Genomic DNA, 11998 nt, shown 5'->3' with positions numbered 1-11998 from the left:
TCAAGCATTAAAAATCCTAATTTAACCTGTCTCCTCCCCTTCATCTACACTGATTGAAGTTAACAAGTGACGTCAATAAGGGATCATAGCTTTCTCCTGGATTCACCTGGTCAGTCTATGTCATGGAAAGAGCAGGTGTTCTTAATGTTTGTACACTCAGTGTATATCTGGGGAAGGGTATAAAAGCATTTCTAGAGTGTTGGATGTTTCCAAGAGCACAGTGGTCTCCATCATTGGGAAATTGAAAAAAAATGGAACTACCCAGACTCTGACTAGAGCTGGCCGTCTGACCACACTGAGCAACCGGGCAAGAAGGACCTTGGTCAGGGAGGTAACCAATAACCCAATGACCACTCTGACAGAACTACAATGTTCCTTGGCTGAGATGGGAGTACCTGCCAGAAGGACAACAGTCTCTACAGCCATTCGCCAATCTGGGCATTTTGAGAGAGTGGCCAGACGGAAGCCACTCCTAAGAAAAAGGCACGTGACGGCATACCTGTAGTTTGCAAAAAGGCACGTGAAAGACTGAGATCATAAGGCAAAAGATTATGTGGTCTGATGAGACAAAAATGTAACTCTTAGGGCCTCCCGGGTGGCGCAGTGGTCTAGGGCACTGCATCGCAGCGCTAGCTGTGCCACCCACCAGAGACTCTGGGGTTTGCACCCAGGCTCTGTCGCAGCCAGCTGCGACCGGGAGGTCCGTGGGGCGACGCACAATTGGCCTAGCGTCGTCGGGGTTAGGGAGGGTTTGGCCAGTAGGGATATCCTTGTCTCATCGTGCACCAGTGACTCCTGTGGCGGGCCGGGCGCAGTGCGCGCTAACCAAGGTCGCCAGGTGCACGGTGTTTCCTCTGACCCATTTGTGTGGCTGGCTTCCGGGTTGGATGCGCACTGTGTTAAGAAGCAGTGCGGCTTGGTTGGGTTGTGTTTCAGAGGACGCATGGCTTTCGACCTTCGTCTCTCCAGAGCCCATACGGGAGTTGTAGCGATGAGACAAGATAGTAATTACTAACAATTGGATACCATGATGAAGGAGGTAAAACATATATTTTTTAAAATAAAATACAAAATGTAACTCTTTGGCCTATGTTTGGAGAAAAGCAGGCACAGCTCATCACCCTTCTAACACCATCCCTACCGTGAAGCATGGTAGTGGCAGCATCATGCTATGGGGATGCTATTCAGGGACTGGGAGACTGGTAATGATAGAGGGAACAATGAATGGAGCCAAATACAGGAAAATTATTGATGAGAAACGGCTTCAGAGAACCAACAACCTTAGACTGGGGCGAAGATTTACATTCCAACAAGACAATGACCCCAAGCATACAGCCAAAAGAACGCTGGAATGGCTTCAGAACAATAAATGTGAAAGTCCTTGAGGGGCCAAGCCAAAGTCTATTTAAAATCTGTGGAAAGACTTGAAGGTTGCTGTTCCCTGCCGCTTCCCATCTAATTTAACAGAGCTTGAGAAAATCTGCAAGGAGGAATGGGAGAAAATCCCCAAATCCAGATGTGCAAAATGGATACAGCCTACTGTAATCGACACCAAATGTGCTTCTACAAAGTATTGACTCAGGGGTGTGAATGCTTACAATATGTACATTAGATATTTCTGTATTCAATTTTCAAAAAACATGTTGTTTTCACCTTGTCATTATGGTGTATTGTGTGTAGATGTGTGAGAAAAATAAATACTGAACAAAATTATAAACGCAACAAGTAAATTGTTGGTCCCATGTTTCATGAGCTGAAATAAAGATCCCAGAAATTTGTTGACAAATTTGTTTACATTCCTGTTAGTGAGCATTTCTCATTTGCCAAGATAATCCATCCACCTGACAGGTGTGGCATATCAAGAAACTGATTAAACAGCATGATCATTACACAGGTGCACCTTGTGCCGGGGACAATAAAAGGCCACTCTAAAATGTGCAGTTTTGTCACACAACAAACACAATGCCACAGATGTCTCAAGTTTTGAGCGAGCATGCAATTGGCATGATGACTGCAGGAATGTCCACCAGTGCTGTTTCCAGAGAATGTAATGTTAATTTCTGTACCATAAGCTGCCTCCAATGTCGTTTTAGAGAATTTGGCAGTATGTCCATCCGGCTTCACAACCTCAGACCATGTGTAACCATGCCAGCCCAGGTCTTCCACATCTGGCTTCTTCACCTGCAGGATCGTCAGACTAGCCACCCTGACAGCTGATGAAACTGAGGATTATTTATGTTTGTAATAAAGCCCTTTTTGGGGAAAGACTCATTCTGATTGGCTGAGCCTGGCTCCACAGTGGGTGGGCCATGCTCTGATGTGGGTGGGCCTATCCTCCCAGGCCCACCGATAGCTGCGCCGCTGCCCAGTCATGTGAAATCCATAGATTAGGCCCTACTTAATTTATTTCAATTGATTGATTACCTTATATGAGCTGTACGTCAGTAGAAATCGTTGAAATTGTTGCATGTTGCTTTTATATTTTAGTTACGTATATACGAACTCTGTAATGGTCTTAAAATCCCCAATGGCCTCATGGAAACATCCCTGAGCAGTTTCCTTCCTGTCCTGCAGCTCAGTTCAGAAGGATGACAATATCTTTGACGTGTCTGGGTGGTTTAATATATCATCCACTGCATAATTATTCACCTAACCATGCTTAAAGAGATATTCAATGTCTGATTTGTTATCTTTACCCATCTAGCAATTACTGCCCTTTTTTACAAGGCTTTTCTCTGGTAGTTTTTAATCTGTGCTTGAAATTCAATACTTAACTGACGGACCTTACAAATGTTGTATGGGGGACAGAGGAAGGGTTAGTCATAAACAATCATATGTCAACCCATTTATTTCATACAGAGTCCATTTAACTTTTGATGTGATTTGTTTAGCCACATTTTACTCCTGAACTAATTTAGGCTTGCCTAAACAAAGGTACTGAATACTTATGCAACAACTGACTATAGTTATTTCATTTTGTATTAATCTTACAAAAAACATATCATTTTTCACTTTGACATTACAGAATATTTTGTGTATATTGTTGACAAAAAAAATGACAATTACATATATTTGAATCCCACTTGAAGAACAATAAAATGTGAAGAAATCCAAGGGTTCTGAATCCTTTTCAAGGCACTGTATTTCTACACTATGAGGTTGGAATAATACTGTGAGAATGCTGAAAACACCCTTTCAGGTTAAGAGCTGTTTGAAGAGACCGCCTGAAATGTCAGCATGTATTGGCTGGATGGAGTTTTGGCCTGTCTGGTGACATCACCAGGTGGTAAATTAGTTAATAGACCAATAATAAAGAGAGTTCCAAACATCTCTGCCAATAACAGCACATTTTCTGTTTTCCATCTCAGACCACTCCTAGACAGTCTGAGCAAAATTATTGCTTGAGAAATTTCTCTTGGCAAAGTAACTATTTTTGACCATGTTAAATGAAAACAATCACAGTAAGGTACTTAATTGATATTGAGCTAAAAAATGGCTGCATTGGCCCTTTAAACATCCCTCTCAAACTTGAAAAACATACCATGCTGCAATTAACAATAAATCTCTATGTCTCTGCAGCTGAGGTAAAAACACAATCAATAGGCCTTCAATTAAACTCAACATAAAGTGAAAACATACTCAATTGCCAGTTTATTAGGTACACCCATCTAGTAAATAAAGGTTAAATAAAAATGTCAGGTACCAGGTCAGACACCCTTTTGCCCATTCCATCTTATCCCAAAGATACTGTATAGAGTTGAGGTCTGGGGACTGTGCAGGCCACTCAAGTAAACTGAAATCGCGGTCATGTTCCAGGTGATATTTTTCCACTCCTAAATTGTCCCGTGTTGGTAATCGAATGCCCGCTGGAGCCGCTTCTTGTTGTTTTTAGCTGATAGCAGTGGAACACAGTGTGGTCGTCTGCTGTAGTAGCCCAATCCATGACAAGGATCTCTGGGTTGTGCCTTCCGAGTTGCCGTTCTGTGCTCCACTGATGTACTGCGCCGTTATTGGTTTGTTTGTGGCCTGCCTGTTAGCTTCCACGATTCTTGCCATTCTCCTTCAACCTCCTCCACCACCGAGCTGTTTTCATCCACATAATTGCTGCTTACTAGAAACTCCTTGTTTGTCACACCATTCTCGAGAAACCCTAGACACTGTCGTGCATGAAAATCCCAGGAGGGCAGACGTTTCTGAGATACTGGCGCCGACGATCATAACACACTGAAAGTCGCTTAGGTCACTCGTTTAGCCCAAATAGAACAGTAACTGAATGCCTCGATGCCTGCTTTATATAGCAAGCCCTGGCCACGTGACTCATGGTGTACTTAATAAACTGTACGCCAAGTATACATGTGTGGTTTGGCAAGGCAGATTTTGTAGGTAAATAAATCAAAGGCACACTCAATCAGGCCAAATAACAATGAAAAGAGTGGACATCAACATCATTATAAAGACTTGTTCCAGCACTAGTAAGTGTGGGGGATCTCCTTCCAAATCAACAATCCTACCTTCACAGCAAACCTCAGCAAGAAATCAATACAGTACAATCAATGAACAATCAAAACATTTATAATTTCAGTGGACTCACATTTCAATGCTTATTTAATTGTTTTAACTGCTGAGGCAAGCAAACCAATAACTACATGCTTTCTCATTTAGCAGATTGACTTGGATGGATCAAATAATGTCGGCACATAGACAATGGGTCAAAGTACCACAGAGCAACCTTGAGATACTGCAGCTACACCTGCCGTCCCACCCACCCACCCACCCACTCACCCACCCACCCACTCACTGACTCAGCAAACAGGGAAAGCAGTGGGTGAAGAGGCTTTCAGATTTACAGTCAAACTTCTCCACGAAGCCACACCACCTGCCTGCACTGCAAGGTGTCACTGTCATCCTCACACACCTGTGTCCGTCACATTACCAGGGTTACCGTGAGCGGTTGGGATCCGACTCCAGTGACTCTGTGACCTGGAAATGGATGCCGTCCCCAGGCAGTGGGGAGGGGATGAGTGGGCAGAGCCAGCAGATGTACCAGCGGGTACCCAGGCCGTGCCGCAAGTTGCCCAGTAATCCCAGGTTGTAGGGCCTGCGGATGGAGTACCACTCTCTGGTGGTCTGGCCTCGCAGGAGGAGGAAAAGGTGGAAGAAGAGGAAGGCTGCCACCAGCAGGAAGCCCAACACACAGGTGTCTGCGATGAAGGCAAAGGCAAAGGCCCGCGCTGTCACCTGACCTGGAGGAGAGGAGAGAGAAGCGAGAGAGGGTCAGATAATAGTACAATGCTCACACACAAATACACCTTTCTCTGTATTGCAGACACACAACCTTTATCTCTCTCTCACTCACACACACACCTCTCACTCGCCCGTCTCTCTATCTCTCCCTCTCTATTTCTGTCACACACCCTCCCCCTCTCTCCCTCCCAGTCTAACCAGAGACGAGCATGATCCAGGGCATGAGAAGTAGCAGGATGCTGTGCAGCGTGACTCCTTCCTTCAGGATGATGATGAAGACCTCAGCGTTCATCACTACAGCGTACAGCAGCCCCGTCCACATGAACAGCAGACAGCTGAGGAAGTAGCGGTAGTTACGGAAGCCCACACACTGGCCGAAGAACACACAGTGGTGGTCTCGTCTCAGAACACACACCTTACAGTCATAGCAGTGGGAGCACCGCGGGGGAGTGTGGGTCTCACATGTGTAGCAGTACCTGTGGGTGGAATAGATGTGTGTTACAATGTAATAACTGCAGGTATAACAGCGTCATGAACACTGGGGAAATAATATTTGAATAATGAGAACAATCTCTTGCCCCATAACATTTTTTGAATACCACCAGCCTATTGATGAGAAAATACCTCCGGTCATCATTGCATTGTCTCAACACACATGTGATTCAACCAGTCTTAACAGTTTGTTTGTCCTAATGATGAACCATTATGTCTGTTTAGATTACCTCCAGCCTTGTGCCATGCCTTCTGAACCCAGGAACACTCCTTGAATGCTGGTGCTGGTTTTCAGAAACAGCGAGGCGTTCCATGTGATGTTGCCAAACATGAAGTACTGCACGAGGAGGTGCAGAGTCTTCCACACGGTAGACCACTGGGTCTTCTTCTGGTCCGGTTGGAGCGGCGCCTCGACCAGGACCAGGTAGCTCACCTCCGCCGTGATGGAGAACACGAGAACGGTGTTCAGAACGATAGGCAGGTGGAGACACGTCTTCTCCACGCGATCCCACACCCGACCTGCGAAACTAAACCATGTCATGGTGCCTTGTCGGTCTTGCGTTCTCTATGCTTCCTTGTTTTCGCCACTGTTTTGATTTGAACTAACACGATATCTGACAGGCGACTGAAAAGTGGTGTGTGTGATCTGATGCTGACGTTAGCGATTTAGTGAGTAAAATACACTAAACTACAATTTGTTTGTTGTCATTAACCGGTGTGTGGATAAGCGATGGTGGTATTTTCACCAAATGCGTCTTCATTAATTAAACAAATGAAGTGGAGCTGTCAGTGTATCCTGTGTTACATGAAAAACCGTCCCCCACATCTTAACATAGCTCGTAAGTGATCCGTGTGAAATTACTAAAGGACCGTACTACAACAAAAAATTGTCACGTGCATTTACAGTAAAATAAACTCTCCTAAATATGAACGTTTATTATTTACTATCAGACATTAAAATGACATTACTTTCATTTTATTGAGGTTATTCATTAGTGTAACATTATTTGTCCTATATATTTTCTTACTCATAGTGAAGACAGCAAAGATACTAAGGTTTATCCAATTCATCTGTGATGACAGTAATGTCAATATACCCCATGTTCCTCCCCCTATGAGAGAGTAATCCAACTAACCCTTAATCCATGTTAATCCCAGGCGGCTGTTTGTGAGCCTTCGATTTCAAAGGTTTGTGGTTCCTGTCATGCCAGTAGTGAAAGATAAATGATGTCTACCTGGTATATGGACGGTGCCGAGGATAACCGAGGGGTTTATACAAAACAGGGACCAGAAGGACTGCTACAGAGGTGAGAGCGCAAACCAGAGAGAACCTCTCATGTATCCTTTTATTTGAGATAATACAGGGGTTGAATGATTGCTGTGACTTGATGTGACTACTAGTATGATATTAAAGTATTTTTTATTTTTTTACTTGCTTTTTTAACACTGTTATTTTGATTATGAGAAGTATATTTTAGTTTATTGTACAGTATGAAAAAAGACAGAATCTATCCACCACCAGGGGTCATTGTCGCCTGTATGATGGAGTAATCCATGTCGGTAAACTCTGGAAATAAAATCATTAGTACATGTTCAGTAGGTCTGTACTGTGTGTCTTCCTCCCCACAGTGAGCGCAGGAGGATAAAGCTGCAGAGTGACCTTGTGACCTTACAGAGGGATCAGCGCCTGTGAGTGAGCAGTGTACTTTTTATTTGGGAATCAAAATATATAAGAATAAAATACTACTGTGTGTGTGTGTGTGTGTGTGTGTGTGTGTGTGTGTGTGTGTGTGTGTGTGTGTGTGTGTGCGTGCGCGCGCGCGCGTGCGTGCATGCGTGCGTGTGTGAGTGCCGGCGTGCATGCCGTCTGTGCAGTTGTGTAAAGTACTTAAGTAAAAATAAGTACTACTTAAGTCGTTTTTTGGGGGTATCTGTACTTTACTATATATATTTTTGACTACTTTTAATTTTACTTCACTATATGCATAAAGAAAACAATGTACTTTTTACTCCATACATTTTCTCTGACACACAAAAGTGCTCGATACATTTTCAATGCTTAGCACGACAGGAAAATGATCCAACATACGCACTTATCAAGAGAACATCCCTGGTAATCATACTGCTTCTGATCTGGCGGACTCACTAAACACACATGCTTCGTTTGTAAACGATGTTGGAGTGTGCCCTTGGCTATCTGTAAATTAAAACAACAAGGAAATAGTGCCGTCTGGTTTGTTTAATATAAGGAATTTGAAATTATTCATACTTGTATGAAACTACATACTTTGTTTTATTTTTTTACTTTTGATACTTAAGTATATTAAAAAATATATATATATTTTAGACTTTTACTCAAGTAATATTTTACTGGGTGCCTTTCACTTTTACTTGAGTCCTTTTCTATTGAGGTATTTTTTACTTTTACTCAAGTATGACAATTGGATACTTTTTCCACCACTGCGTCTGTATGTGTGTGCGTGCATGCCTATCTGTGTGTATGTGTGCAGTAGCCGGGCTGTGCGGCTGCAGAGCCGGTGGCAGGAGCTGAGTGAGAGAGAGCGTCAGGCCCAGCAGCAGAACAGGCAGCTGCTGCAGGAGTTTGACAGAGCCCAGGACACTCTGAGAGACATGGTCACCCGCAACGCCGCTATGAATACCATAAAAGTGAGGACACCAATATGAAAGAATTAAATGAACACACATGGCATGCACCACCCGCATGTGGAATGGTAGACATCCACCTACCTCCACACCTTGACAAACACAAACACTTACATACAATCTTCACCATTGTCCCTCTCTGGGCCCCCAGATGACCCTGATCCCTAACTGTGACCACTGACCCCTCTAGGTGGAGTATGAAAGGTATCTGGAGGAGAGCTTCCCTCGCTGGCAGCAGCAGCTCAAACAGAAGACACTATCTGCCCAACGCAAGGTAGGCCTACCCTGCCGGACACCATAACAACAAGTCATTTATTAGATGTTTACAGATCTCATATGTGATGTGATTTGAGACACACCAGGCTAGGTTAATCCTGTAGTTTCCTCCACAGCGATTGGAGCAGCACCTGAAGGAGTGCCTGAGGAGTATGGAGGAGGACAATGCTGAAGAGAGGGGCTCCAGACCCCCCATTGGAGCCCAACCTCCACTTTCTCCATGTAACACCAACACACCCTTATACAGTTCACCTTACCTCCCACCAACCTACCTCACTGTCATTTCTCTTTCTTTAGGTCATGTCCAACAGCTCCAGAATGCCGCTGCGCATCAAGAATACCACAACCAAAATGGCCACCAGGACTACATCCAAAATGGCCACCATCATCCCAGCATCCCTTCAATTCAGTCCTCCTGGTTGATTCATGCTCGTTCCCAATGGGTTGATTCCCAAACCAGAATGCACTCCAAACTCCAACAAAGAGACATGACTCACCAACCCGCTCACCCCCTCCACCCCTATGACCCCCAGTTCCTCTACCCCCTCAGCCTTACCCTGTCCAGCACCCTCAGTCCCTCTACCCCCCTCAGCCTTACCCTATCCAGCCCCCTCAGTCCTACTCTAACCCCAGTAAACACCACATTGTGATCCAGCAGGAGGCACCACCGGCAGGGTTCCCCATGCAATGGGCTGCTGGAGTCGCCACAGCTGGGCTCCATTTCAGGGCCCCAGTGGGCCTTCAAACTTCCTGGACAAGCCCTGCCATGCCGGATACCCAGGGATGGAGAATAGTACAGGATGTGGCGGGGGAGGATCTGGGGAGGGTGGCCAGTGCAGCGACTAGTCCTGAAGGAGGGAGCAGTGTGGGACACAGACAGAAGAGAGAGAAGAGCAGCGATTTGGCACATGAGCTCGACATCAAACCAGGTAAGAACTGCTTCATATAATCTAAACGTGCCTAACTGTACACTAACCAACAATGAACCAGCAACTAAACCCAAGCTAACTGTCAACTCTGGCCACACTGGTCCGAGCTGACTGCTAAATGTAATTGTTGAACTCATCATAACCCAAATCTGTGTGTGCGTTTGCAGTGCGTCTGTCGAGTGGACATGGAGAGAGCAGTGAGAGTAGCAAAACCTCCAGTCAGGCCAGTAAAGACAGCGTCAGTAGCAGGGAGAGGAGGAAGAGGAAGGAGAAGAATGGAGGAAGAGCAGGACAGAGTGCAACAGACAGGTCCTCTGCAGGATCCGGGGAGGTGGTTATTCCTGAGGCTTCAGTATCTTCTGCCTCTGTGGTCCAAAGCTCAGAGAATGATGGGACATCGGTGGTAGGGAGAAACAGGAGCAGGATGAGTAGGGGACTGGCTAACCTATTCAGTGCAGAGGAGTCAGGAAGTCATAGAGACGAATCAGGGAGTGATAGGGAGTGGTCGGTGAGTCAAAAGGAGGAATCAAGTCAAATTCAAGAATCAGGGAGTCATAGGGTAGAGGCAGTGAGTCAAATGGAAGAGTCAAGAAGTCATATGCAGGCGTCAATGATTAAAAAAGAGTCAGTGAGTCATAGGGAGGAAGTAGCCAGTGAGAAAGAAGTAGGAGATAATGCCATGGAGGCCACAGAGGGAGAAGAGGAGAGTCTGGTTGGACTCAGTGCGGAGGAGGGAGCAACAGGAGAAGAGGAGAGTCTGGTTGGACTCAGTGAGGAGGGGGGAGCAACAGGAGAAGAGGAGAGTCTGGTTGGACTCCGTGTGGAGGGGGGAGCAACAGGAGAAGAGGAGGAGGAAATTAAACATGACAGAGAGGAGGGGAGGGAAACAAAGGAAGAAGAGGGAATGGGAGAACATGAAGGCGAAAAAGAGCAAGGAGAAGATCAGGATGAAGGCAATGAGGCACACCAGAGAGACAGAGAAGAAGGAGAGGAGGAGGAGGAAGAGGAAGAAGTCCAACCAGAGAGTGACAGCGTTTCTATAAGGGAGCACACTGCAGAGGACGAGGAAGACAGGGAGAGGGGAGAGGAGGAAGCAGAGGAGGCACAGGACTCAGAAGGGCAGGTAGAGCGCGAGGAGGTGGAACGGGGTGATAGAGGCATGGAGGAAGAGAGCGAGAACGAAAGAGAGGAATCACACACTTCTCAGAACGGAGAGATAGAAGAGGAGGATGTGGGAGTTGGGGATGAAAGATATGATAATGAGGAGGGGTCAGAAGGTGAAGAAGATGGTGGCGAGGAAGAGGAAGAGGAGCAGCGTTGTCAGGATGCTGAGGAAGACTCGGCAGCAGGGCAACCTGAGGATGAAGAGGAGAGAGACTCTGACGACAGCATCATCTCACCACCAGAACACAGGTAAAACACACTGATGATGATGATAAGACAATGACGATGATGAAGATGGTGATGATGGCGATGGTGATGATGATAAGGACGATGATGATGGTGATGATGATGAAAAGGACAATGATGATGGTGATGATAAGGACAATGATGATGATGATGATGACTCAATTGTTATGATTCTCAGGTCATCCAAATGCCTGGCAGAGGTAGCAGAAGAGGAGGAGGAAGAAGTGATCGGTGATAATGATGAAAATGATGATGGTGAAGATGATGAAGATGACAAAGTGAAAGGGTATTCATGGTCTGTGGATCCCTTTCCAGATGAGGATGATGATATTGAAAGTCTTCTCGCTCCACAAGCAAAGTCTCAGGAAAAACAGTGAGTGTTGTTATTTCTTTGACAAATTACTGCTCCAAATTACTATCTCTGGACATTTTTCTAAAAAGGATCTTTGTTTCTTTTAAGAGAGAAAGAAGAAAAGAAAAAGACAGTGGTCCTTGTGAAACCCAAAGGTAAGATCACTGCAGACTGCACTTAGGTATCCATAGATACAACTTAAAAAGGTTAGCTACTCGCACTATTTATAACCTAACCTGTACTATCTGTCTTTTCAGCCATATATGAAGACTTGGACAGTTTCTCTGAAGTAAAAGCACTTCACAAAAAGAAAGGGGCTAATCAGGACACAGACTCAGAAGAGTTTGATCACTTCTACGACTGACAAGCCTTGTGTTCCAGCTCACCTAAAACCTCAACAAGATATGAGTGACTGCAATTCTAATGCCAGACTTCTAAATCCACAACACTTGAACATGAAATCCACAACACTTGAACATGAAATGAACATTCCTTATCTAATGTCAAGATGCACCGAATGTAAATCATTAGCATTTTATTAAAAAGAGAATATTGAAAATGCTGTTTTGAGATTGAGATATAATTACCACTCCAGCACAGTAGGGGGCAGCACGCCCCAAATGAGTTGAGA

The 11998-nt window shown here is 45.1% G+C and overlaps 3 protein-coding genes across 4 annotated transcripts; 2 read left to right on the top strand and 1 right to left on the bottom strand.

Annotated features, from left to right (window-relative positions):
* Positions 1 to 4787: 4787 nt before the first annotated feature.
* Positions 4788 to 7477, bottom strand: zdhhc24 (zinc finger DHHC-type containing 24). Its single transcript, XM_029662504.2, has 3 exons — positions 5967 to 7477; positions 5443 to 5720; positions 4788 to 5243 (listed from the first exon to the last, which is right to left on the bottom strand). Exons 1-3 carry the CDS (start codon positions 6275 to 6277, stop codon positions 4939 to 4941), a joined length of 894 nt encoding a protein of 297 aa, XP_029518364.1. The 5' UTR covers positions 6278 to 7477; the 3' UTR covers positions 4788 to 4938.
* Positions 6776 to 9326, top strand: LOC115130918 (uncharacterized). Of its 2 annotated transcripts, XM_029662503.2 has the most exons (6): positions 6776 to 7043; positions 7366 to 7425; positions 8247 to 8403; positions 8591 to 8674; positions 8793 to 8898; positions 8974 to 9326. In XM_029662503.2, exons 1-6 carry the CDS (start codon positions 6961 to 6963, stop codon positions 9324 to 9326), a joined length of 843 nt encoding a protein of 280 aa, XP_029518363.2. In that variant the 5' UTR covers positions 6776 to 6960. The 2 variants fall into 2 exon arrangements, with proteins under 2 accessions (XP_029518363.2, XP_029518362.2); XM_029662502.2 differs by having other exon boundaries at positions 8793 to 9326.
* On the top strand, positions 9258 to 11913 carry LOC135572235 (high mobility group nucleosome-binding domain-containing protein 5). The gene is made up of 5 exons (XM_065019856.1): positions 9258 to 9605; positions 9773 to 11018; positions 11194 to 11388; positions 11476 to 11522; positions 11625 to 11913. The coding sequence occupies exons 1-5, from the start codon at positions 9359 to 9361 to the stop codon at positions 11729 to 11731; spliced, it is 1842 nt and encodes a 613-aa protein (XP_064875928.1). The 5' UTR covers positions 9258 to 9358; the 3' UTR covers positions 11732 to 11913.
* Positions 11914 to 11998: the final 85 nt, after the last annotated feature.

Source organism: Oncorhynchus nerka, linkage group LG6 (genome assembly GCF_034236695.1).
Source record: "Oncorhynchus nerka isolate Pitt River linkage group LG6, Oner_Uvic_2.0, whole genome shotgun sequence".
Lineage (NCBI taxonomy): Eukaryota > Metazoa > Chordata > Actinopteri > Salmoniformes > Salmonidae > Oncorhynchus > Oncorhynchus nerka.
The sequence above is the reverse complement of the archived record's forward strand: the minus strand, read 5'-3'. Positions and strand labels throughout refer to the sequence as shown.

Coding starts and splice junctions, on each gene's coding strand:
- zdhhc24 (XM_029662504.2), bottom strand. CDS start 6,277: ATGACATGGTTTAGTTTCGCAGGTCGGGTGTGGGATCGCGTGGAGAAG. Junction 5,721..5,966: donor GGCATGGCACAAGGCTGGAG/GTAATCTAAACA, acceptor TTCCACCCACAG/GTACTGCTACACATGTGAGA. Junction 5,244..5,442: donor CTGGATCATGCTCGTCTCTG/GTTAGACTGGGA, acceptor CCTCTCCTCCAG/GTCAGGTGACAGCGCGGGCC.
- LOC115130918 (XM_029662502.2), top strand. CDS start 6,961: ATGATGTCTACCTGGTATATGGACGGTGCCGAGGATAACCGAGGGGTT. Junction 7,426..8,246: donor TTACAGAGGGATCAGCGCCT/GTGAGTGAGCAG, acceptor GTATGTGTGCAG/TAGCCGGGCTGTGCGGCTGC. Junction 8,675..8,792: donor CACTATCTGCCCAACGCAAG/GTAGGCCTACCC, acceptor TTTCCTCCACAG/CGATTGGAGCAGCACCTGAA.
- LOC135572235 (XM_065019856.1), top strand. CDS start 9,359: ATGCAATGGGCTGCTGGAGTCGCCACAGCTGGGCTCCATTTCAGGGCC. Junction 9,606..9,772: donor TGAGCTCGACATCAAACCAG/GTAAGAACTGCT, acceptor GTGCGTTTGCAG/TGCGTCTGTCGAGTGGACAT. Junction 11,019..11,193: donor ATCTCACCACCAGAACACAG/GTAAAACACACT, acceptor TATGATTCTCAG/GTCATCCAAATGCCTGGCAG.